At 37.0% G+C, this 27152-nt stretch overlaps 2 protein-coding genes across 3 annotated transcripts in view; both read right to left on the bottom strand.

Annotated features, from left to right (window-relative positions):
• LOC103986269 (E3 ubiquitin-protein ligase UPL6) overlaps positions 1-2663 on the bottom strand; it is a 34352-nt gene extending 31689 nt beyond the window's left edge. Inside the window, exons 1-5 of one of the 2 annotated variants that reach the window (XM_065152232.1) lie at positions 2432-2663; positions 2255-2290; positions 1980-2144; positions 1647-1744; positions 1403-1533 (exon numbers count right to left, since the gene is read on the bottom strand). In XM_065152232.1, the coding sequence (XP_065008304.1) occupies positions 1403-1533; positions 1647-1744; positions 1980-2138 (388 nt within the window). In that variant the 5' untranslated portion in view covers positions 2139-2144; positions 2255-2290; positions 2432-2663. The remainder of the gene's footprint in view (positions 1-1402; positions 1534-1646; positions 1745-1979; positions 2145-2254; positions 2291-2431) is intronic. The other variant, XM_065152233.1, reaches the window with a different exon arrangement.
• Positions 2664-4131: 1468 nt separating this feature from the next.
• LOC103986270 (E3 ubiquitin-protein ligase UPL6) lies at positions 4132-26034 on the bottom strand. The gene is made up of 28 exons (XM_065152231.1): positions 25798-26034; positions 25620-25655; positions 25345-25509; positions 25012-25109; positions 24771-24898; positions 22327-22438; positions 20713-20893; positions 17752-17934; positions 17216-17398; positions 15899-15971; positions 14648-14748; positions 14230-14534; positions 14004-14100; positions 13687-13827; positions 13472-13558; positions 13302-13388; positions 12962-13102; positions 12743-12868; positions 12074-12172; positions 9030-9097; positions 7922-7988; positions 6316-6486; positions 6156-6245; positions 5629-5709; positions 5395-5468; positions 5088-5159; positions 4909-5001; positions 4132-4650 (listed from the first exon to the last, which is right to left on the bottom strand). The coding sequence occupies exons 3-28, from the start codon at positions 25501-25503 to the stop codon at positions 4584-4586; spliced, it is 3084 nt and encodes a 1027-aa protein (XP_065008303.1). The 5' UTR covers positions 25504-25509; positions 25620-25655; positions 25798-26034; the 3' UTR covers positions 4132-4583.
• Positions 26035-27152: the final 1118 nt, after the last annotated feature.

Raw genomic sequence — 27152 nt, 5'->3', positions numbered from 1 at the left:
AAAACACTTCATAGACAAAGCAAATTACAAACAGACTTTACAAGCTCTGAACAGTGGCACAACAAAGGGTAAAATGGTCCATTACAGACCGAAAAGCTCTCGCACGTGTCTACATGACACAACCTTTATTTACAAGCCTAAAGAGGCCACCAACCCAACTAAAATGAGACTATTAAGCCTTCGGCCGCCCCTTTACATTCTGTACAAGGCATGAACATGCCAAACGACACGGACATACATAAGCATTACATCAAACACCTTGTTTAGAAGTTTGTCCGTGACAATACGGTTCTTATTACTTTCCTTCTTACATTTCCATAAACATGAAACAAAGAAGACCGCTCTCCAATACCTGAGATGTTACTGAAGATGAAAGACAAGATTAGTGAAATGAAAAATCAACCTTGATTAGAAAAACCTCTTTTTGAAATAATTTTTACAACCAAGCTCCAAATCAGGGACACAAACACCAAATAATTTACAAAGAGATGTAAATCCAAAACCAAAAGAATCACCCTAACATTTTTTATCACCAGAAGGCTAACAATTTCAACATGCACTGCCTCCGAAATAGAGTCGCTTGCATTTATAAGGGTTGGAATGCCTTTGCATGTCTCAACAGCAACATTTACAATTGCAAATAGAGGCCAACTTAATTAGAAGAATATGAATATATTAGCTGCAGCATTTGCAACTGCAAATAAAGGTCAATAGCAAACAGAATCACATGTGATTAAACAAGCAATGGAGAAACTCCCCACCTCAAGTATCCCCCAGCTTCACTCGTCTATCTCTTGCAAGCTTCAATTATAGAAAATAAAAAAAACAAGTGTTTTGCTGTTTATGCATAATTTAATAATTCAAGTACATAACGACACAACCATGTAGTAATCATTTAAAATTTACAAATAAATTAAACAAAACAGATGGCGGCTTCATAGTTTATTCAAAGACATGTAAGACCACGAGAAGAGGATCTCCTACCTATCTTACAAGAAGAGAAGAGCCATAAATCAAGTTGCTGCATAAAATACTGTGTATAGCACTATATTTCATACGTCAGAACATTATCTTCATGGCAAGCACAGCATGCACGGACATGCAGAAATTCTTTTGTCAGGCATATCATGGCATGCCTTTAGCATGATCAGGGTTCAGGATGAATGCATTCACAACGAGAACAACCAATGGTCGCACAGAGCATCTAAGTCGTTAGCACAAGATCCAATTCTATTCTATTGTGTGCAATCATGGGATATTCCAAGTCTGAGTAATTTAATTGTAGAAAATATACACATTCTACAGCAACATAGAGTGAACTGATATCACATAGCGTCTTGTTGCAAGAGGGGAAAAAAATGAAGCACGACTAACTTAACTAAACAGCATATTTTAGGCTTACCACTCTGCTGACGATACTGCAGAAGCAGTCGACAAGCTTCCACAAGAAGTGTAACATCGCTAATGTTATTTGCAGTAAAGAAGAAAAGCAGCTGGCGAAGAAACTCTGAGTCAGGACCAAAGCAATGCCTGCTTTAAACAGACAGTGATTTATGTAAAGTTTGCATGAACAGGAAAATTTGGAAAAAAAAAGAAGTGCTAAGGACCTCAAGAAATGCATATTATAAGCATAACATTGATCCTACCAATCTGCCTTTTCACCACGGTCCCCATAGGTAACATGGAATTGCTGCCGCACTTCTGTTCGTGCCATCTTGACATCCTTCATCCCTCTGAAGCATTTCTGCAGCCAGTAATTTGTCAAGTTTCATAATAAGTCAAAAAGAACCAGTAAACAGCAACTATGTAGCCTCAAGGCGAAGTCCATAAAGGCATCCAAACATCACAGCATATTATATTACAAAAAATGTTGATCAACATCTGCAAGCTTACATCATTATCAAACACTTCCCAATTTAGGGCATTCCATCAGCTAGTTGCCAGCAATCAGAACCAAAGCAAGATAAATGAAACCCTACCTGGATCTTTATCGCTGCTGACGTTTGCTGTCGATGCACTAACCGGCGCTTCCTATCAAGCCGTGCCTGTTCCAATAACACCTGTCGGTCACTCTCCTTCGAGCTCCGTCCACCCAAATCCACTCGTTTGCGGGTGGAGGCGTCCCCCGTGAAGAACATCCCTCCCTAGATTCCAAGAAACCAGAAATAACATAATTAGGCGATCCCGCAACATATTCCTTCAAGAAGATACGCGATAAGCATTCCAAGAAAGGGACGATCAGATAGAATTATACCTCGGAGTAGGGATCAAACGTAGGACTGTAGCAAATCTGCGTCCGGCGACGGATTCAGGTCCAAAAAAGAACAGAATCAAAGAATTAGGCGTTTTCGCAACGATTCCGGACCAAGAAATTAAGAGAGAAAAAAAAAGGCGAGACCCATTTCAAGAAGAAGCGAGTCGATCGGATTACCTCCGAGAGATCACACCTAGGGTTGTCGCAGCCCTTTGCCTGGAGAAGTGACCGAGAGATTGAGATTCTTGGCGTCCGCCGCGGGAACTTGGACGAAAAGAAACGACGAAGAGACGAGCGGAGAGAGAGAGAGAGAGAGAGAGAGAATGATCGAGACAGGAGTCGAGGCGGCCTCAGACGCAGTGACGGAAAAGCGAGTCAATTCGGGGGGAGGACTCAAGCTCGATAGTACCAACCCGGTTATGATATTATATAGGCCCCTCCATCACGTATGTACATTGCATTTTGACGACCATTTTTCTATTTACAATGTCATTCTAAAAATAATATATTCAATGACATCAAACGATGAACGACATCGAACGACAAGCAACAGTCGACATCGAGCATCTAAAGACGAACGATGTCACGCGACGAGCGAGATATCAAACATCAATCGCTGAGTGACATCGAGCGATTAGAAACCAAGCAACTGGCAACTCGATACATCAAGTGGCCACTGATACCGAGATCCCTGTACATATTGCAGGGGTCCCCGTCATAGTACTGTGGTGCGCTTCGAGGCTCACTGTGTTCGCAGCTTCCGACGACGCACGCCGGAGAAGCTAAGTGGGAACCGCTGCGTCTGTAGAGCGACCCGCGCACGATAGGAGCATCTCCCATTGGTAATCAACCGTGGAGACGGGCGACGTTATCAACAGTCACCCATGAAAGACATCAGGGGAATTCAGACTCTGGTGTGCGGGCCCGTAATTCGGCGTTACGTCGGCCATGCAAATTTCCCGGTTACTGGAAGCTTCTCGATCCTCCTCTCGTGGTTCCAACGTATAAAACGGTTTCCGTTACCAAAAAAGGCAGAGAAAGAGGCGCGTCGCCTCCTCTTCTTCGTATTTCTCTCATTCTCCGAGGGTGCGGTTCCGCCTCCCAACGAGCAAGCGATCTCCGAGAAACATCACCGCGGGTTTGGGGTTCGGCCCCGTTCTGGCGGGCGATGGCGGTGGAAGCAGAGGCGTCGGCTCCGAGACCAACATCGACTGGGAAAGGTTTCCTCCCTTTTCTTCCCTCTCTTCTAACCTTTTCTTTTTCTTGTAACCACACAATTTTAGGGCATAGGGCATTTCTTGTGCGTGACGAGTTGATCATCTGGTTCGTTTCTTGGGTTTCTTGATCCTATATTTGAGCCATCAAACAGATTTGGTTCTGTTAAAATGTACTTTTAATGCTATTCTACCAAGAGGCTGTTGGTTATTCTCCAAATAAAGAGTTTAGATAAGTTTAGAGTGGACTAATAAAGTGGTCAGAAGTTCACATCAAACAGATCATAGAATTGGGTTCTACAACAAGAATTATGGATTCATAATTAGTCTAGACTTGAATTTATGTGATGTATAACTAGGTTTTGTTAGAATGCATGCCACTTAATGTATCCATTACATGGTAATCTATGGTTGAAGAGTCAAAATGCAAATGAAAGCTAGTGGGTTAGTAGCATAATAAGGTAGAGAATTGGATGCTAGTTTTTCTTGGTCACATATATATCTAATAAGGGAGAGAGTTGATGTTCTACATCAATTGCCTATCATTTACAAATAAGGATAGCAGTCGTTTGTCAGCTGTTTGCGATTTGCATTGATCAAGCAAAAAAGTGTTTGGACACAAAGTTGCAACTGACGAACATAACCAATCTAATCCATAGGAGATCAAACAAACATGGCATTCTTTTACGTTCTTATATTCAGGTCCACCTGAAACGACTACTACACGTACTCGACTTTTGTCATCATCCATGAAGTGTAAGAGGCCCAACTGCTTTCCTAACGGATATATCTATTTAGAAAGGTGGGCGGAGGCATGTTTGTTGAGCATTTGATACGGTGCCATCAAATTTACTTTACATGTTGGACTCGTAACAGACAGACACATGTTTGCCATTTCCACTTTGTTATGTTACAAATTCTGTATCGTCTATACTAAGTGCGTATTCTACTCACAACCATATATTTACAGGTTCTCGGAGCTTCAGAAGTAAATCCTGCACCTGCCTTAGTGTGGCCACCACAAGCACACAAATCAGACCAAGTTAGGAGCTCCAAAGTCATAACGAATCATCTACGCTGCGAATCATGTGTGTACAGGCAGCAGGGATCGATCATCAACTCAAATCAAAACCAGCATCTGCACTTATTGCGTAGATCAATTTGGTTCGCATTTGTGCTTTACTGCACACCACCAGACACGTGAGCAAAAGAGAATGTTAACCGATTGATATTATCAAACACTATCTAAGCAAACAGTTTCTAATATGAACAGAAGGAAAAGCTAATTTGTTACTTATAATCACACAGATGCCACAAGACAAAAAAAGAGAAAAACAAGCACAAGCCCACATGATTAAAAAATAGATTTTCTCGGTACGAAACATCATGTCAGATGGAACTGCATAGGCAAAGTTATAAAACCTTCCCTCGTAAGTTTACCTTTGATATGGTGGTAACTTCAGCAGATTCATGCAAGTGGCTGATGTCGGTAGGCGATCAAGATCCTCTTCAGAGGCATCCAAAGGAGCAGCCCTACAAATCAGCAAAGCACCACCACGTACAAATGAATATGAACGGTTGAAAAAAGAAAAAAAAATTATGAAAAAACTGGAACAAACCTCAGTATGCAGAATTTCGGTTCAAGATACTTGAAACCGAGAAGTGGACCTCTAGAACATCCGGTTACAAACCTGAAAATTACACTGGTTCAGTAGCATGTTCTTTGTCTCAATGATCTTCATTTGAAAACTGACTATGGTTTCCAGAAGCAGTAATGATGAAATATAAAAAATTATTTGTGAATTTTTTATTTATTTTTTATCCATCCTTCCATCTACATTATTTGACAGGTATGCAATGACCTACAGAACATATGTTTTAGAAATAATATATATATATAATTGCATAATACAAGGGAAAACTCACTTAAGAAATTTCTTCTGATACTCCAGAGAAAAGCTTTTGAGAACTTCCCATAACATCTCAATGACTTGATGTTCCTGCAAAGATACCCAACATGAATGTTATAGGTCAGCAGCAGCAGATCACATGCCAAATGGATCTTAGGTGTGTCTTTGATAATTCATCAGAGTGTACTATAATTGCAATTTTCTTTTGCTGATCAAAAATCATATCATCTTGGATAAACTAAAATCTTACATGATGATATCCACCAGTATAACGGGTATTTGAGCGCAGATCATCCACATTCATGCTTTCAAGCGAACCTGATATAAGAAGCTGAAAGAACACCAAGTCGATGACTAAGATTCCTTTTCAGATTGAATTCACTAGCTTGATTTTACCAATGTAGCTCGTCAAATGTGATCCAGAAGAAAACAAGAGAACAAAATATAGCCCCAACTAGAAAAGCCTCTCAAGAAGAATAGCTATTCATCAGGATTTTAACTAAGCTTGTACTCAAAACAAACCATATTAAATAAATCAAACAAAAATATATCAACAATAATGTACTGTAAACAGCAACCACATTTTCATCTCGGAACATGATAGAAATGCTTTAGGTCAATGATGTGGGAACAACATGGTAAAAAGAGCTATTATCTTTTACAAGGTGCAAAATATAAATGCCAGTAACTTAACATCAGCCAGAATATTTCTAGAATGAGACCAGATAATGAAGATAGCTAAGCAAATATGACTTTCAAAAAATATTTTTAGAATACCTGAATTTCATGTTCATTGAACATTTCAATCCATTCCTTTTGTACAAGTTGTTGGAATCCTCGTAAAAAATGCAAGCTTTGAGTGCGAATCTGCACATTAAAAAGATAAAGTTCCATACCAAAATCCTCTAAATCAATCAAGGAATGGAATAAGTAGAACCTGAAAATTTAGGCGATAATTTGCAACAAGATGAATGAAGGCAATAACGTTGTCCTTGGTAACACGCAGATTTTTTCCACCAGGGATTAGCTCCTCTTCTGTTTGTTCACCATATTCATTGTTTACAGCAACAAAATACAGTTCCAACTCTGAAACATCACCTTTATAATGCTGCACACATAAACCCAAATTTGCAAATATGAGTGAAGCATCAGCAAAAACTAAAGCAAAAAAAAAGTTAGCCTATATAATTAACAACTGCTATGTGTTGGCAAGGAACAAGCTGAATAGCTTCAATTTAGGATACTGCCTAAAGTCCTTTTGCAGCATGACCATACATTATCTGGAGTGCAAACCATGCTAAATATAACAAAAAGAGCTTAATCTTCAGAAGATAACATAAAGCACACATAATTTTCCAATAGTTTAGATGACTCATCTCAAAAGGGACCTGATTCATGAATGAGTTTCAATATATTTTAAGATGTTTTCATAAATTTAAATGCCTTGAAATCTATTGAATAGATGGTATATCAAAAACAGCAAGGCTGTAGAAAGATTTGATGAAAGTTTAAATCTCAGGCTGTAGTGCTGCCTGATATAACAAAAAATATAATATCAAAAACGAGAAACAACCAGTTCTAAGCTATATGGTCCCATATAGATCTGTGAAAATTAAAACTAAGCTATATGGTCCCATACAAGACCAATCAATCCGTCCAGTACTCGATGAGGAAGGATAAGGAAGGAAGAGGTGACGGTGGAGGAAAAGGAGGAAGAGGTAGGAAGAAGAGGAAGGATGGATGAGGAAGAGGAAGGAAGAAAGGAGAAAGGAGGGAGGAGGAAGAGGAAGAAAGAAGAGACGATGGTAAAGGGAGCGGAACAGGAACAGGAAGTGGAAGGAGGGAGGAGGATGAGGAAGAAGGAAGAAGAGATGATGGTGGGAAGAGGAGAGAAGTATCCCTGGTCAGTGGTGCGGGCAGCCAGAAATGGGATAGGTGTGTACTAGTTCACGCCCCCGTCGGTACGAAAAAGAGTTCCCCGGGAATCTCCACTCTCTCTTGTTCCCCCTCTATTCTCGAGGAGTAGACCATTGGACTAGATTGGGATCCCTATCCTGTCCCTCAACAATGTCCATGGATAAAAGCATTGAATCAAATCTCTGGATCCTACTAAATTTAGTGCTGAACAAATTTTCATGTGGGTGACCTGGATTGCATTAAGATTACATGGTCCTGTTTATAGTAGAATTAGATATATATATCGAGATTAATACGATTTGATATGATTAGCACCCTATCCATTTATAGCTCTACTTGAATGTCAAAACCATGGTTTGAAGTTAGACAACAATATATTGGATTTCTAAGGCATCACACCAAAATTATTTGTAACCAATATTCTCACTTTCTTCATAACCTACCTTGATCAGATCTCAGTTCAAAAGATGAACATTTAGCATCTTTAATTATATGAACACTACAATTTAGAATGATGAATCTTAGAGGTAATAGTTGCATACTTAACAGAATTTAAAATGATGAATCGTAGAGGTAATAGTTACATACTTAACAGAAGTAAAAGGAAACAATAGTAAAACCTTCACCTTTAAAAAGAGAAGGTGTCGATACAACTCTGGATCTAGTGACGGCAAGTCATGCAAAAAGTTGCTCCTAATTGCCAGGAGATTAGCATTAGTCATGTACGAAGTAATAATCAAATGCAAGAAATCTTGATAAAAATAATAGACAACCAACATGGGAGACTACATCAGGTGAACACGAAGTGAACACAAGTATCATAAGCAATCATATCACTCTCTAAAGTAAAGAAAGCATAAGACTACTGCTGCTGCACAGATGGAAGATGGTAGGCTCGTCAGACCCGAATGGTATGACTATCGGAGTATGAAAACACTTGTACATAAAGATTAATTTGACTGTCTCCCAATAAATAAATGAAATGCACTTCCGAACCCATAGAAAAAAGAACAAATAAGAGATTTGGAGCACATGCAACTAATCTCATATTAAAGAATGATTGAATCAAGATGACAATCAATTCAGAAAAACGTTTTCACTCTCTAAAACCATTTATATATAAAAAACATAAAGAGAGGTTAAAGATCTATTTTTCTATGAAAAGCATATGACCAGTGGGTTACAATCACAATAGGTCTACCCGAAGAGTTAGCCAGAGCTGTTACTTGTTTACACTCCTAATGAATGAAGCAGAACTAAAATTAGCATAAATTGTGCTATCTATTGATGACATGTAAAATTTAGAAACACTGCACTTACAAATTAGTTGAGAAAAATTTATACCAGATTCAGAAACCAAGGGTTTTTCAGTAAATAACAATTGGGTAAGTATACAAAGTGAATGTATGTATAATAATGGATGTCCCACCATACCAATGGATTAAGAACAGCCCCTGATGATGTAAAATGATGTAAAATCAATAGATATGTGATTTCAAAAGTGCAATTTCGAGAGTAATATTTGAATAAGATTGTTAAGATTCTACTTTATGTATCGTATATTTTCAGTTCTATTATTGATTCAATATAGCATTATACCTCAAATGCCCCACAATGAAGGAAATTTCTCAAACAAATTATGAATAAAACAAAATTCAACTCATTCTTGCAAAACCACAATTTCCCCAGGAAAACAGAAGATGAACTAGTAAAATAAGGGTTTCGAAACCTTACTTCTCTTTCAATTTGCTAAGGAAGAATGCTGCAAATGGTATGTCCACGAGGATGCCCTCATACATAGCCTACAGAAAAATAAGTTCATGAGGTTTACAGAGCAGGCATATACAAATTTTATAAAATATGATCACTGTAACGAATTTTGTAAACTGACATGCAAAAAAAAAAAGAAGAAGATTTATGGTTTCAAATAACAGTGAGGATGGAGCAGTATCAGGCGATATTACCAGTACCAATTGGCATTTCTTTTTTTTTCAAATAATACCAGATGGTACAGATCAGCATACCACCAAATATACTGATACATAGCCGAAACAAATACCAAACTAAAGCTAAAATTCTTAGATAAGAATATCGAATAACATGATTAAAAACTAGTAGTAGAGCAAGAGAACCCCTAATTTTATAGAAAACTTCTAAAGTTGAAAATTTCATCAATACCCTCTCAAAGATGTTAAATGTACATATCTATCGTGGTGGAACTTTAAAACCACGCCATCAGCAACTGGAAAATCAGCACAACGTTCCAATTGATAAACAAACCAGGTGAACCAGTATGCATTGCCCGGTACATACCAGTTCGCCAGTGGACTGGAACACAGACCATCCAATCCAAACGCCGTATGCCAACACCTGCACACTGTATGAGCCACACAGACAGCCACCTCCATTTGGTACTCCTATCTCCTTCCTCCTCCGTCATCACTGCTTCCTGCCCTCCTCTTCTTGTCCGCCTCCTTCTCCTACTTTCCCCCTTTCCTCCTCTCTTGGCACCGCGGTGCATGCCAATGTCGTGCGTTGGTATGCCGGCACAGACTAGACCTTCCATTCATGGGTCAATGGGTCCAACACCCGAAATGTAGAATCTAGGTTCTAAACCTTATTGATATTGTTGGATCTTTTTTTAAAATAAAAAATTCACTGTCCAGGAAATAAATTCCTTAAAAAATCTTCACTACACACAAAAAGTGTTTCACAGTTTACAAGGTTAGTCACATATGGTCCCTGGTCACTCAAGTTGATCAGCAACAACACTCGTGAGGTTGGCGGCACCAATCTACCAGAGTTGTCAGCTACCACCAGCAGATGGAGGTGTTGGCTCACAGCAATGGCCACTGCTAACAAGCCATGGTGTCAATGGCTTTGCCCGTTGCAACCTGCAGCCACCACCTGTTCCCTGGTGATGCAGATTCCAGACAGGAGAGGCTGCAACACCAACCAGCAGGGGACAACTGCAACTGGTTGCATGTGGTCGCTTAAATAGACAACAAAATGTGGCCTGTGGCTGTGGACACTCCTCTCCTGGTAAGGTTGACTATCTGTTGGCCACCCCAACCAACTGGGAGGCCCTGGTAAGGTCACTGTCACTGGCAACGAGCTGACAATGGGTAAGTGGCATGACCATGAATTACTAGTGGTTAAGCAGGTCAATAAACAACGAGCCAAATTCGCCTTAAATAAAAGGTTGTAAACGAAAAAAAAGGGTATACATGGTTTTAAGAATTTGTCGCTGCCAACCCAATCAGCCAATCGCACCCAAGATCAATCATAGATAACCCGAAATGCCCCAAAGTATTCAATATATCAATTATCAAAAAAGTTGGAGCAACAATCAAATCATGATAGCATGTATATCAAATTGAAAATTTTTATTGTAGTCATACCATCAAAATTTCTCCCAACACACAGAACAATTGCTGAAAAGGATCTATGTAGCTGGCCCTCAACTACAGGGACCATGAATGAAAATGTAACCCATACTGATAGATACAGACCGGTACTTACACGTCTGACAACCAACTGAGCCGCAAACATGACATTTAGCCTGGTTCAATTTGATAAGTGTTGTACCGTTCAGTAAAATCGCTGTATCAAACACATTGGCCAGTAAGTAGACATGTACAAGTATCATTTTTTTCTAATTTCTTACAGTTGCCACATCTTTGTTTGTGTTATTTCTTCTTCTGCTTCTCTATTTCCTCTCTCCATTAAGAGTCTCTCTCCATCTGACATTCTCCCATCAGTATGTGACCATCTCCTTCACCACCTCCTTCCCTATTATCTGTTTCCCGTAGGTGAGGGTTTGGTATTGATGGTACCAACTCATGCCAAGAGTCAGTATGCCACCACGTATCAGTACCATACGGCTCCAACCACCAATCAATAGCAATATCAATATTAGATCGAGAATTTGATCCATAATTGGAACGTTGTGATTTGTTGCTGTTGTCGTAATATTATCACAAGTCAAAATAGTAAAAAATCATAAAAGCTAAGTTCAAACACAAATTTTAACTTTTTCAAGTATAAAGGAACCAATCATTTGAAAAATTAAGCATAATAATTAAAATTTTCTTCAGAAATTCGATCATCCAATACTTATGGTCCAACCCAATTGATCCAATTTGAACATTAATTTTTTTATCGATAAAAAATACCATAAATAGCAAATTTATAACCCAAAGGTAAACAAGATTTTAAGAAATACCAAAAGATAAACCAGAAATATAATTCAGTTTTTTTTTTTTTCAAGTATCCCCTCACCTTCTCCATCAATTAAAAACCATGGTCTAGGATGCAAAAGTATAGATGGCAGTATGCTCAATACGTAGAGCATTCAGAGATAGGTCCAAGTCCAATATACAGGCATACCATGGTATAGGCCTGATTACAACAAAGGCTAACCATTTCAACATATTTATGTATTACACAAAATGTAAATACTTCTCCAGGACAAGTTGAATATGGTTTATTGATTTTCTAGAACCTGCATCTCACAGTTTACCCATTAACATAAAACAGAATGCTGAAGAGCTAGAAAAGATATGGACAGATGGCAAGCAGGCAACACTCCATCTGTCATAGTTAAATGCTGTCATGAGAGAAGTACTAAAAGTAAAAAAAAAAACCTAAGCCACTATTTAATTTCAGAAAATGCAAGATAACAGATGCAGCAAAAAGCAAAACACAATAAGGCGCATAAATACTGAACGAACTTCTACAAGATGCTAAATAGGGGCAGGAAAACATCATGAAAGTACCTTCCCGAGGAGAGTCCCAAGAAAATGGAAAAACTGAAGATGTTGTTCGTGAACTAATGCTGACCCAGGATTCGGATAAAGAAGATGATTGGGTGTTTCCTGAAACAGATTACAAGAGAAAGGGAAAACACAAAATGAGAAAAGCACAAAGACAGAAAACAAATCTGTTGTGCCTCCACTCTCACAATAAGATGTGTATTTCAGTTGAAGCTTTAATCCATCAAGAAATGTTAACATGATGCAAAAAGTTCTAGAAAAGCAAGTCCTACTACTCATTTAGTTACCAATTTATTGATTCTCTTCCTAACTCCAACACACATATTGCACATAATACTTTTAGTTTCTTTCATTGCTAATCACTGTATGGTCAAAAGTTATGTATCTAAAAGCAACATTGTTGCCATATTCTGAACATTTTAGAGTTCACATAAGAATCATTCAAGATCACCATACTCCTGTAGTCCAAATTTATCTATGTAATCTAGCTGAACTACCAGCTTTACCATTTAAATATCAAGCTCTTCGTGATCAAGAAGTGGCAATTCAGTTATTAGCATGTTTTTGATATTATTGTCATGCATTATACCTTTGTAAAGAAGAAAGACTAAAAGAAATAAGACTAAAAGAAATACTACTGACAACAAAGAGGTGCAAAACAAGTCCACAAACCTTGAATAGCCCATACTGGACATCAAAAGCAGCCTGGATTATGTTCTCCATAAAATCTTTAAAAATTCCACCACCATCAATCCCAGCCTCCTCAACTCCAAATTCATTAACAAAAGATATCCGAATCTGCAGGCATCAACAAATTTAAAGAGAATCAAATTCATTGAATTATTCAACTACTGCATTGACATTCCATTATCTCAGTTGTAAGCAACATACGGGTCCTCTTAGATCATCCTCTGATAATGTATGCAGTTGATTGAAAGCATCTTCAAGTATTCGATTTCTTCTTATTTTGAATCTGCATCTAACTAAAGCAGGATGAGCTCCACTTCTTTGTCTAGAAGCCACTAACTCTGACTGAGGCACGAGATGAATTTGAATTAGAAATAAAAAATTTATCAAATCAAAGTCGTATAATTCAGGACATCAACATCAACAGTTTGTATGCAACTATATTAAGTTGTGATTTCATGCAATCCAGTGAATAAGTTATCAATGAAAAATCCTTAGCAACTACCAAATTTAATAGGTAAAACAGAAGCATTTACAGACATACAGTGAAAATTTCGACCCTGCTTGTAAATGGCACTAAGAATGGAGCTTGTTTTAATATATCAGAAGCTCGAGTATTTCCAAGTAAGGCCTGGTGAAAGAAAGAACAGCGTGAAACAAGCTCCCAAAGAGAAAAGGGAAAAGGAAATTAGGAAAAGAGACAAAAAAACTCACCTGAGAAACAAAAGTTTCACTCCTTGCTTCTTGAAGATGGAAATCATCAGCAGACATGAACTGCCTTCTATTGTTCCAGTCTTGCAACTGCAATACATTTAATATTAAAAGAAATAATAGATTACAAAATAATCTATGTTTAGACAACCAACACAAATCTTCCATCATGAAATAAAGATTATTATTGTACAAAAATCCAAAGAAAATAAAAAAACCTGGCTCAGAAGCTCGGACATTGCAACCCTGGCTTTACGGTTAATTAGTTCCACAGACAGCTTCTTATCATCCAGAAGAGATCTTGATGATCTTTGAGACGACACATGCCCATGTAATGTCCATAGGAGCTGCCATAATGCCTGTCGAAATAAATCATGCCCACATTAACACCAAAGTGTTATGGTCTCACAGGGATCAAGTGCAGCGGACATACATAAATGGTAATTTTAAACATAAAAAATAATGTGTTATCTAATTCCCAACAAACAATACGGCAAAAATAGAAGTGGTGTGTTAAATTGACTGCAGAAAACACCTGCTTTATAATGATAACCAAAGATGGAATATCCTTTATTTTAACTGGTGTTTCCTGCTCATAGAATTCTTCGGTATCAACAAACTTTAGCATGTGCCTAAAGAACACAAGAGTTAGTAACAAAAAGAACTTGCTAGTTATGATGATAAAGAAATAGCATAAACACAAATGAACTTAAAAAATATTTAATCAAACGTGTTATCATAAAGACAATCAACAGCCTTACTTGTACAAAGGGCAAAAAACTGCCAGAGGCAACAGCCAACCTGGAGTATCTCCAGGTATATGCGCTGTGAGCGTAGAATAGAATGGCCATCTTTGATTCTCATGGCATCGCTTTATATAATTCCAAAGAGCAGGAAGAAGCTCAGTTCTGTAGGCTAGTAGGGTCATGATGAGTTCATGAGGCAGCGTACAGAATGTAACATGAAGGAAAGTGCAAACAGCACTTATTGCTTCCACTTCTACATTAGATGGCCAAGTCTTATCAGAATAACCAGTTGGACATGTAGCCTTTAACAAAGCATTCACCTGTATAACACATCAGTCTCAGCTTCAGAAAGATATAATTAGCCATAGATGCCAAGAAGAATGGGTTCAGAGTGGGTGCTTTCACTAGACATATGATCACAATATTTGCCTACCAAATGCTGTAAAAGGCGTGAATCTATTGAACTGGATATCTGCTTCTGTAAATCTGGACTTAGAACTTCGTCATCCATTGTTAATTCATCATCAACTGGTTCTGAATATTCCTTGCAGATATCAGTTGTAGCAAGCAAAAAGAAGTAAAAAGAAGGTGATAAGAAACAATAAAGCAGTAAATTCCACAACAAAGTTTGACAGCAATGTTAAATGTATCAGAATGAGCCATTAAAAAGCATTACAAGTACACTGATTAGCCTTTCCATGAAGATCATGAGTCTTGATCCTCTAAATAACATGGAAGCTTTAGATGCAAGTATGTCATATGCAGGACACACATCTACAACGTGATTCAAAAGTAACAAATTAATCAGCAAAAGAGACAACCCACGTAGCCAGTACTGTACATAGTGCGTGGCATGTACCAGTGTAATGACATGGTAGCCTTTGCTTGTGTTTTTATTTGGATTTCCACGCAAATATCACTCTAATGCTATCTAATGCTTGCTTTCAAGTCCAAACCAAATAGACCAAAAAATTATCGTATTTGACATCTATGCAGCAAAAGACATAGGATTCCTAATATTGTATTAAAATGGCATCAGCAAACAATAAAACATAGATGATTTAGATTATTCACTAAACATCTCCAAGTTATCTAAAAAAGCCCTTCATTCCAGATTAATCGTTCGTTTTAAATTTAAACAGAATAACCTTTCTAGTACGGGCTGTTTCCTTTATGCTGTTAAAATAATAACACATCCAAGACAACTACATATCACAATAACAATATTCTATTTGCGAAGAAAATTTTCCACAAGATAAATCAATTATGTTTTATATCACCAACTTTGATAAACGTGACTTGCACTATCCAATCCATAGAATCCTCAAAATGTAGAATGTTCAGTGGAAGTCAGTGGGCATGGTCGGCTTCACAGCTTTTCGGTCGCACTGGCTTGGATCAGTCAAGATTTAGCTCAGGCCACTTGGAAACACAAAAAATTTACTTGCCTAGAGAGTAAATCAAAAGTCTATCTAATGCCTGTAAGAGAACCATAATTATTCATGAAATAAATTGTGTGGTGCAAAATATGATTCATGGAATTATGATGAGATGCTTAGCATAATTTGACACTTTGAACATGAGAAGAATTACAACAAAATCATCCCATCTTTAAAAAAAGAAAAGCCAACAGCAGCACGTACAATTATAAATCTTCACCGATGGAAATACAAAAATCACTTACTTTGTACAGGTGACGAGTCTACGGAAGGCAATACTTCCAATAAAAATGTCGAAACAGTCAGAAAATCAATTGCCTGATTCAGGAAATAAAAAAAAGATTTTCAATATAATAACTCAATACCAAGATAAAAATTATCGTATTCTCAAAATCAATCACGTTATGAATATAGAACTGAAAGGACAGTTGATATACTATGCAAACCAACAAGGATGACATACATTTTCATGGAGTAAAAGTTTTAAAGCAGAGCATACTAAAATTCTAACACGGAACTTGATACAATACAAAGGGACAGCAAAAGATGCAGAAGAACAAATGCACATGGCAATACAAATTCAGAAACTGGATCAGGAAATTTATCCAAAAAGGATTCATCATAAATTCATAATGAAAAAATTCGTGGACAAACTAGACTGATGTCAAATTAAATTTGTACAACAACAAGCCATCATGTCCCAACCATTTGGGGTCCGCCCCCACAATTGAGCTTTGTATAAAAAATACAAAGCTATATTAAAAAATACTACAGTTTCAAGTATTTATGCACAAGCTATATTAAAGTCCAATTACATCTCCTTCTCTTTCTCTTCATACGCTAATACTAACATAGCCAAGCCTCCTACAGATGTATTTATACCATCTTGCATGATTCTCTCACATTTTATACTCTACAGGTGACTTTTTCTATCTTTAATTGACTCACTTGTCCAACATAACATCTATAAGTCTCCTTTGAATATATTTATACCATCTTACATGATTCTTTCTCATTTTATCCTCTATAGGACCTATAGCAAATTGTTCATGAATACCAACATTTTCATTTTTTATGTAACTCTACATATTCACCTTAAAATTCTCATATTAACCACACGAACTTTTTGTGAATATTGTTATTTAACCATCCAACACCTGAATCCATAAAGCATGATTGCCTTAACAATTGTCCCATGAAAATTTTCTTTTAATTCAGAAGGCACCAAATGATTCAACATAGTTGCCAAGCTTTTTACTCTACAAATACATTTTCATCAATCTTTAGATGATGCTCCCACCAATGATGAATATGGTGATGGTTAACATATGCAACCGTATCCCTACAAATAGAGATGTTCATGTGATTGGAACCCTGGTCACCCAGATGTTGTACCATGGCACACCTTCATCATGTTGGATAATAGATCCAAGATATCTAAAGTTTTTGCTTCCAAGAATTTGTTAAAAAACAGTTCACAAATAAACAAATCAAGACAATTGACCTTACCTACGAAAGAGTGGTTCAAGGTTTTAAAAGGTACAAATTTGACAAGTACTTACTGTATGATAAGTAGTGCTTGGATCAGATAAAACAACTCCAGCAACCTCAAGTAAATTCCCAAGCAAGCAGGCATGACCAGGATACTCTTGTACTATATAATCTGGAAGGACACCAGCATGACTAGGCAAAAAATTGGCCATTTGATGAATATAATGCCTGCCTAAACCCTTGGCCCAAAAAACCTGAAAACCAAGAGCCAATAAGAACTAGTGAAGAACATAATATAAAAGTAATCACTAGCACCACAAAGCTAGAGGAACCGATACCGATCATTCTAGCAATAAAAGAGCTTTATAGGTATCTAAATATTCCAAAATGATACACATTATAGTCACATACTGGCAATTAAAGAGCATTGTAGGTTTTTTTAATGCACATCAGCACATAGTCACATACTTAACCTAAAACCAAATTAAAATTAGCAAAAATAAGAAGTGATTCAATTTCATTGTAAACTAATTCAACAATATCTTCGTCCAGCTTTGATAGTCAAAGCACCTTTCTATGACCTTCCTAAGGCACTTTGAAGAACTACCTCTTTGAAAAATGGCAAATGATGCCACAGAAAGGGAATGGAAAGAATTTGCAACGAAAAATTCCTTCTTGGATCTGCATTTGAACAATGGCATGGTTGCTGACCAACATGCGAAACAAGACTGATAAGAACATGCTCCAACGCAGATGCATTAACACGAAGCTCAGGAGATTTCACGTCGTGCTGCATAAATGAAATATCACTCTCTTAGTTGAATTAAGCAGAGATCACTTTAAGTATTATGCAATTTTTTTCCTCGAGAAATGGCATGGATCTTTTAAGGATCACATATACACAGCACTGCAATCCTATGTAAACCATAAAATGCAACAGTCTAGTGGCAAATATTATGCAATTCAAAGATCTAATTATTTCAGGATCATTCACCACAAAAGCCTTAAAGGAACCACATGAAAATTTTCATGCTCCACTATCAAGAAAGTTCAAAGAGATTGACATTTAAAAGGAATAAACTAGTGGATAGACCACCTTTTCCATGAACTTATTCTAGAACAACAATATTCATTACAGAGAAACACATATACAAGAAATTGTGTGAAACAAAAACAACATTAGAAAAAAAGAATGATCAATAAGAAGTGGCAACAAGACATGCTATGATGCAATGTGAGAATAACACCTGGAACACCTTACCAAGGACACGAGACAAGAGGCTAAAGGTAGTACAATTATTGAAACAAGAACGCAATGAAATGCAATAAACACAGAAAAATTATGATGAATAATGGTGTAATCACAGGTAAACAATAACCATATCATTCTAATCATCTTTCAGTAATCATACACAAATGCCAAGCGGTTTATGGAAAATCAGTTTGCTAAAATCCACCATTGGCAAGCAACATCAGAACTCCATATACAACATGCAGACATGGGAAAATTTTGAAGAAAAAAAAAGTAGAAGAAGTGCAAGAAATTGCCTATTTTCTGAGGTCCTAGTTGTTCACCCTAACACTTGACCTTTGCCAAAGTGAAAAACTAAGGTCAGGAGATGCTGATATTGTAAGACGGAAATCAACCAAAGTGCACAAAAAAACCAGAAATGAAAGTAACATATGCAAGCAACATCGAAAGAGGTTCATCCAACATCTTCTGCTATTCCATTTCTTGTTATGAGTTGATTACGATCTTCTCAATTTTAAGATACCACAACTTAATGCACATACCCTCTCATGTTTACCATTACTTCTGTATCTACTGGCAAGTACAAAAAGCAACATAAAGCAAAACAATCAAAGTATTATATCTCATCAAAATCATGTTTCTTAAAATATAGACATCTAATCTTTCTAGTGTTAGCGTAACTCTTCTAACAAACTGTGTAAAAAACTGAAAGAACATCAACATCTTACCAAGATGAAAAAAGTTTATGTATAAAGAGGTACAACATGCAAACTCAAGTAAAGATCAAAATGTTGATAAACTTGATTCTAAGATGAAATTCAGCATAACCACCAATCCAAGGACAAAAAGTTTTTTAAAAAATCTAGGTTTCATTATAGTATCTTACAGCAAATGAAAATCTAAAAAATCAAAGATAAAATTTAGATCCCTCATCGATAAAACCATTCCAAATAAATTTTGAACGATAATCTTGACTTGAAAATATATCACTTTTGAACTTAAAAGCTAGTTAATTTGTCATATGAGAAATGTATTGGCACTCAGAACAAAAAAGAAATTACGGAGGAACACATTTGATAAACAAAAGCCGCAAAAGATCTTTATAGAAGCAATGCACATCCCAGCCACATGTCATGAAGAAGAGATGAGCAAGAGCATGAGAGCAAACAGAAAAAGAAGAAATATAAGGGATGAGAAAAAATAAACTAAACCACATTTTAATCAAGACATAATTCATGACACACCATCAAGACCACCAGCATATAATCAACTTAAGTAACTTACCTCCAGTATATAGCCAATTATTGTAGAGAAAGAGTTCTGTTTTGGAAATCTTGGAAACACAAAAATCCTACACTATGAGACCAATAACAACTCCGTGGACACTTGTCCTAATACCCAAACAACTTCCTTAAAATAAAAGAAAGAAACAAAAAATAAAAGGCAAATGTAAGCATGACAGATTGGGACTGCAAAAGCTTCCTAATAATGAGAATATGAATGAGGACGAAAATCATCAAAAATACATGAAAACAAATTTGAAGTTTTGAACTTGACTAAATCATAATTAAAATTTGAGCTGATATAAATAATACAAAATTCAATCAGACCCCAGGTACATCATTATTGCACAGTTCAACAAAATGATAAACAGACATATCAGTCATCAAAACAAAGAAAAATTTGTGAGCGATAGATTCCATATAGGTATAAATCCTACTTTATAGGTTATAAATCATTCTATCTTCTGTTTTTCTTTTTTGTTATAATTGAGCATTAAAAAATCAGTCTAATCTAGATGAATATTAACCATTGAAACCTCCAGTTACTCTCTGCATCAGGTAATATGTCATTTCATCTCTAATTCAGTCTCATTAGGAAAAGCTAAAATGTTGAAACCATAATGAACTTCTCTAAACCAAGTAAAGCAATTTTCACCGAACCAGGCACAATATACCACTAAGTTTGGTCAAGGAGCAGGGCAATGGCTTTTTTTACAAGCACCCTATAAATATTTTTTCACTTAAGTATAGAAGTTCCCGTAGTTAACCAATTAATAGGCCTTTATGCCAAAAGAAGAATAGGTTTTCCAATTTAAAAGGTTAGTTTGGCCACTATAAACGACTACAGCTAAGCTCGATGTTAAAGAGTGTCAGCGATTCCACAGTTCTTCCTCTCTCCCTTTCTTTTTTCTTCTAATTTTCAGTGACAGTGTCTGGCTACAGCAAGACAATCTGTCTATATTCACAATAAAGTAGCACTCAGTAAGAGCAAAAAAATAATACCAAGCTTGAATGATTTAAAAAAGTTGCTTACCACGCCAGCTAGAATGATGCAACGTAACAGCAAAAAAACTTTTCTCTCCAACAGATAATCAATAACACTACAGTTCCATGGAAGTTCAGGATTTGTTAAACAAGCTACTGTTTCGAATAAGGCAACTGTTGGCCAATCAGAGCTCGTGGATGGCATCAGTACTTTGTCCTTATAATGATTCCTGTTTAAAGGAGAAGAAACAAAAAAAATCAACAATTGCTATAGCCACAACAGCTACAGTTTTGCGAATGTTTTTGATATGCAAACAGAAAAATGTATAAGAAAGTGCATGAAGAAATGCAATAAAGAAGAGGAGAAATCTTTAACCTCGGTACTATTCAATATAAAATTCTAAAACAAGAAGAAAACAGGGAAATCAAAGAACTTAGATGATTTGCTAAGAAATGTTTTCAAATTCCAACATTGTAACAAAAAATTACCATCCAAAAATTTTAAGGTTATGGCAAACATATATTGATTTTCTAGAAAAGCAGCATAAGACATGAAGTTTATGATATCCATGCCACAAGTCATCTTCTTTGCTGAACTTGAGGGACAAAAAAAGAGAAAGAAAGTCAAAAAAAATTAAATCCAATATGCCGAATATAATAACAATGCTTTTGGGCTATAAACCTCAGCCAAACTATAACTAAGCGAACATTGATATTAATATAAAAAACAGAAGATGGAAACTTGTCTTCCAAGATTAAACTGAAAGAATATTTGCGAACAAAACTACCAAAAGAATTGTCATGCCAGTCCAATCATTCAAGAACTCACATAAGCAGACAACTAAAACCATCCTTCACTATCCAAAAGGACTTTGAATCACCTCTTTTGTTTCCTTGCATATTGCAGTAGTAATCGAATTCATGAAACTTCCTTAACATGGTAATTCTCTTCACTAACGTACTTATGCTTCTAAAAAGCATTTGCTTCCTCTCCCTCAACTGAGAACCAACTTCATAATTTGTCTTGTTCCCTGATAAATCCTTGCACCTCCATTATCTACCACCAAGCAACCTTGGGTACCATAACTAATTCAGAGCCAGCACTAAAAATCGATTATGTGGTTCGATTCCTTCCAATTTACTAAAAAGGCTTTTCTTTTAATCTACCAGAATCTGGAGATTCCACACATTCAAAAATATATATACAAATCCAATGATCCTGAAAAAAATAATTAACTGGTGACAGCGGAAACTTGGACGAATTCACCAACACTCTTTTTTTTTTCCAAAATCCAGCAGAATGTAAAAAAGCCACATGTTGCATAATACATATACTGATCGGAATATCCTGAAAGGATCAATGTCATGCCATAGGAGTTCATGATAGACATGGTTGTTATATTGTATGCATAACCAAATTGAAGAGCTCAAAAATTGACTAGAAACTGCTAGGTCACCGAATTACATTTATTTTTTATGCAATGTCAGAACTCGGATGGGTGCTGAACCAACCAAGTTTCCATATATTTTTTTCTACATCAAATAGAAGACATAATTCATCAAGCAACACAACATGTTGCACGCACCATGAGAACTAGAAAAGGCAAACCAAAGCATGTTCAAAGTGGTTATTCAATCTATTAGTGGTATGAATTTGACTCACCTATTATGGAAGATTGCTTGAAGACAAGCATATGCAAGTTTTTTTACTCTAAGATCCACTAGTGAACGCTTTAGAGGATAGTCCAAACCAGCAAAAAGGGTAATAATATTGCCTGCAATCAAATAAAGAAGTTAGCAACAGTAAGGATTTTGAAGTAAGCACAGATATCACAATTGGTAAAATACTCAAAATATAATAAAATGCGACAGTTGGCAACAGGACCACATGATGAGATGTCCTGATGGAGAAGGCATCAAGTCATTTGCATTGTAAACGTAAATATCCGATTCAGCAAACACCCACATACCTTCTCTTTTCCTAAATAGCAATCAGTGAAAAAACTAAAGAAATAAAGTGGAAAAGAAAATTGTACTACCTAAAAACCGAGCACCATCCTACAACCATTATCGGTGACCATACAACCAAGTAAGCACAAAGGTCCCCTACTCAGAATATCAAAGAAATGGTTAATGTGCCAAGAAGAAAAAAATAATCAAACAACCAACCATAGATGATCGTCCACAAGACAAAGTAAACAAACTTGTTCATCTTCTCAAAATTTTACAGAACCTCCTCAGTAAGAAGGATATTATCCAGAAAATTGACTATCTCAATATGCAACTACATTAATAAAAAAATCCAGGATTATTTTATTTGAAATATTAAGCAGTTAACAGCACTAAGGAATCGAAAATAATATATCTATCGACCTAAAAAAAAAATACCTAAAGACCTCCACGTCATGGTTTCTCAAAAATCCTTAACTCCAACAAATGGGCTACAGTAACACATGAAGGATACATCCAAGTATCTAACAGTGCACACTTCAGGACAATCCAGTTGACTAAAAATGGGTTATGACACATGTTTTAGTTGCAGGCTTATCTAGAAGACGAAGTTGCTAACTGATGTTTGCTTCTCATTCAGCGACACAGTATTAAGTCAGAGTAAAACTGTGAAAGACATAAATAGAAAATGTAAAAATGGCGTCAATCTAGTTTAAATTACTTTTCAACGGTGAGTTTTCTTTTCCTGGTAAACTAGATATATCCATTTCCCTCAACTTGTTATGTTGACCCTCCACTGGTTCCTTTTCTCTGCTACAACAGCTCGTAGCAGTTATAAGTCCGCCAAGTTCTTAATCTAAACATTTCCCTTAAATGTTTAGATTCAAAATTACCTACTTACCTAGCCACCTACTCACCACATAACACTGATCTATCGTATGGTTTTAGAGGCTCCAGTTACCCTCGGTATACCATCTAGATGCACGATGCAATGTGTTACCTGCATGTTCAGCCTTTGCCTAATCATAAAGGTCAACATACGGTTCTTATTACTTTCCTTCTTACATTTCCATAAACATGAAACAAAGAAGACTGCTCTCCAATACCAGAGATGTTACTGAAGATGAAAGACAAGATTAGTGACATGAAAAATCAACCTTGATTAGAAAAACCTCTTTTTGAAAGAATTTTGACAACCAAGCTCCAAATCAGGCACACAAACACCAAATACTTTACAAAGAGATGTAAATCCAAAACCTATAGAATCAGCCTAGCATTTTTTATTTCCAGAAGCCTAACAATTCCAACATGCACCGCCTCCGAAATATAGTCGCTTGTATTTATAAGAGTTTGAATGCCTTTTCATGTCTCAACAGCAACATTTACAATTGCAAATAGAGGCCGACTTAATTAGAAGAATATGAATAGATTAGCTGCAGCATTTGCAACTGCAAATAGAGGCCAATAGCAAACAGAATCACATGTGATTAAACAAGCAATGGAGAACCACCCCACCTCAAGTATCCCCCGGCTTCGCTCGTCTATCTCTTGCAAGCTTCAATTATAGAAAAGAAAAAAACAAGTGTTTTGCTGTTTATGCATAATTTAATAATTCAAGTACATAATGACACAACCATGTACTAATCATTCGAAATTTACAAATAAATTAAACAAAACAGATGGCGGCTTCATAGTTTATTCAAAGACATGTAAGACCACGAGAAGAGGATCTCCTACCTATCTTACAAGAAGAGAAGAGCCATAAATGAAGTTGCTGCATAAAATACTGTGTATAGCACTATATTTCATACGACAGAACATTATCTTCATGGCAAGCACAGCATGCACGGACATGCAGAAATTCTTTTGTCAGGCATATATCATGGCATGCCTTCAGCATGATAAGGGTTCAGGATGAATGCATTCACAACGAGAACAACCAATGGTCGCACAGAGCATCTAAGTCGTTAGCACAAGATCCAATTCTATTCTATTGTGTGCAATCATGGGATATTCCAAGTCTGAGTAATTTAATTGTAGAAAATATACACATTCTACAGCAACATAGGGTGAACTGATATCACATAGCGTCTTGTTGCAAGAGGGGAAAAAAATGAAGCACGACTAACTTAACTAAACAGCATCTTTTAGGCTTACCACTCTGCTGACGATACTGCAGAAGCAGTCGACAAGCTTCCACAAGAAGTGTAACATCGCTAATGTTATTTGCAGTAAAGAAGAAAAGCAGCTGGCGAAGAAACTCTGAGTCAGGACCAAAGCAATGCCTGCATTAAACAGACAGTGATTTATGTAAATTTTGCATGAACAGGAAAATTTGGAAAAAATAAGTGCTAAGGACCTCAAGAAATGCATATTATAAGCATAACATTGATCCTACCAATCTGCCCTTTCACCACGGTCCCCATAGGTAACATGGAATTGCTGCCGCACTTCTGTTCGTGCCATCTTGACATCCTTCATCCCTCTGAAGCATTTCTGCAGCCAGTAATTTGTCAAGTTTCATAATAAGTCAAAAAGAACCAGTAAACAGCAACTATGTAGCCTCAAGGCGAAGTCCATAAAGGCATCCAAACATCACAGTACATTATATTATAAAAAATGTTGATCAACATCTGCAAGCTTACATCATTATCAAACACTTCCCAATTTAGGGCATTCCATCAGCTAGTTCCCAGCAATCAGAACCAAAGCAAGATAAATGAAACCCTACCTGGATCTTTATCGCTGCTGACGTTTGCTGTCGATGCACTAACCGGCGCTTCCTATCAAGCCGTGCCTGTTCCAATAACACCTGCCGGTCACTCTCCTTCGAGCTCCGTCCACCCAAATCCACTCGTTTGCGGGTGGAGGCGTCCCCCATGAAGAACATCCCTCCCTGGATTCCAAGAAACCAGAAACAACAGAATTAGGCGATCCGGCAACATATTCCTTCGAGAAGATACGCGATAAGCATTTCAAGAAAGGGAGGATCAGATAGAATTATACCTCGGAGAAGGGATCAAACGTAGGACTGTAGCAAATCTGCGGCCGGCGAGAGATTCAGATCCAAAAAAGAACAGAAATCAAAGAATTAGGCGTTTCCGCAACGATTCCGGACCAAGAAATGGAGAAAAAAAAAAAAGGCGAGATCCATTTCAAGACAGGGGCGACTCGACCGGATTACCTCCGATAGATCACACCTAGGGTTGTCGCAGCCTGCGCCTGGCGAAGGGACCGAGAGATTGAGATTCTTTGCGTCCGCTGCGGGAACAAGGGCGAAAAGAAAGGAGGAAGAGAACGAGAGAAGAGAGGGAGGGGAAAGATAGAGAGAGGGAGTGAGCGAGAACGGAGTCGAGGCGGCCTTACAGGCGGTTGGTGACGGAAAAGCGAGTCAATTGGGGGGGGGGGTGGAAGGACTTGGGATCAATGGCACCAACCAGGTTATGATATTATATAGGGCCCTTTATCACGTATGTACATTGCATTTTGACTACCCTTTTACTATTTACAATAACATTCTAAAATATAATATATATATATATTCTATAAATGCACATAAATATATTTAATGACATCAAGCGACGAGAGATTTCAAGTGACAAGCGGTATCAAAGATGGAGCGATGAGCAACCGAGCATCGATGAGCGACATTGAGTGATCGAGCAATTATAAGCGACGAGTAGCATTGAGTGACTAAACAACTAGATACATCAAGTGACAAGGAGCGTCTTGCGAACACCTCTAGTCATAGGCACCGTAGGGACCTACCTACAGAGTAATGTGAAAACCAATATGTTGGGCCGGATCCGTTTAGAATCTGAATCAAACAATGGATTCATATCCAATATATTGGGCTAGGAATCGGGTTAAGCGACGATCCATACCGCATGGTAGAGGATCCAAGTAGATGATATGGATCAAATTCCTTAACCATTCTAGAATGCGGCCAGGAAACCTGTCGTGTCTATTTTATGGAATCACAAATTTGGGAGTTTATTAAGAAGGCAACTAATTTCCTAGAATGGCATTAAACCGTGCATAAGACAATCTTCCAAGAATTTGAATATAACAACTACCGATAGTGGAATAGTAGGTAGGTCAGTAAACGGGATATGTGCATAGATAGAGAGACATGAAATTTTAGAAACTGAATTTTATGATCATAAGAAGTCTATGAGTTAACATCAATCCAAACATAAATCATCTTCCATACTCTATCATAAAAACTTCAAAGAGTTACTCACATCCAGGAAGAACTAGAGAGAAACTCAGAAAGTATTTTCATCGTATTGTTCGAAACCAAGACTTCAAACTACATGGATGCTTACAAAAATAATCAGATCTCGATTAGTAAGATTTTTTACTTTCAAGAAAGAATCCTTTCTGTGATAATAGGATTCCTTATCCCCCTAGTACATTGGCTCAAAGCATCAAAGAATGCTTATCAACCGAAAAGAGTTTAGTAGTTATTCATACCCAACTACTTGTGTAAGCATACGCCTGCCCCGAACAAACTATGCAATGAATATACAAATCTTG

This window comes from Musa acuminata, chromosome BXJ3-5, assembly GCF_036884655.1.
Source record: "Musa acuminata AAA Group cultivar baxijiao chromosome BXJ3-5, Cavendish_Baxijiao_AAA, whole genome shotgun sequence".
NCBI classification, from domain to species: domain Eukaryota; kingdom Viridiplantae; phylum Streptophyta; class Magnoliopsida; order Zingiberales; family Musaceae; genus Musa; species Musa acuminata.
The sequence above is the reverse complement of the archived record's forward strand: the minus strand, read 5'-3'. Positions and strand labels throughout refer to the sequence as shown.

Bases quoted from the DNA above. Each gene is read 5' to 3' on its own strand.
- LOC103986270 (XM_065152231.1), bottom strand. From the start codon at position 25,503: ATGTTCTTCATGGGGGACGCCTCCACCCGCAAACGAGTGGATTTGGGT. The intron at 22,439-24,770 runs GTAAGCCTAAAA...ATTTGATTGCAG, and splicing joins GCAGTATCGTCAGCAGAGTG to GCAATATTATTACCCTTTTT. The intron at 12,173-12,742 runs GTTTGTGGACTT...AATCTGTTTCAG, and splicing joins TCCAGTATGGGCTATTCAAG to GAAACACCCAATCATCTTCT.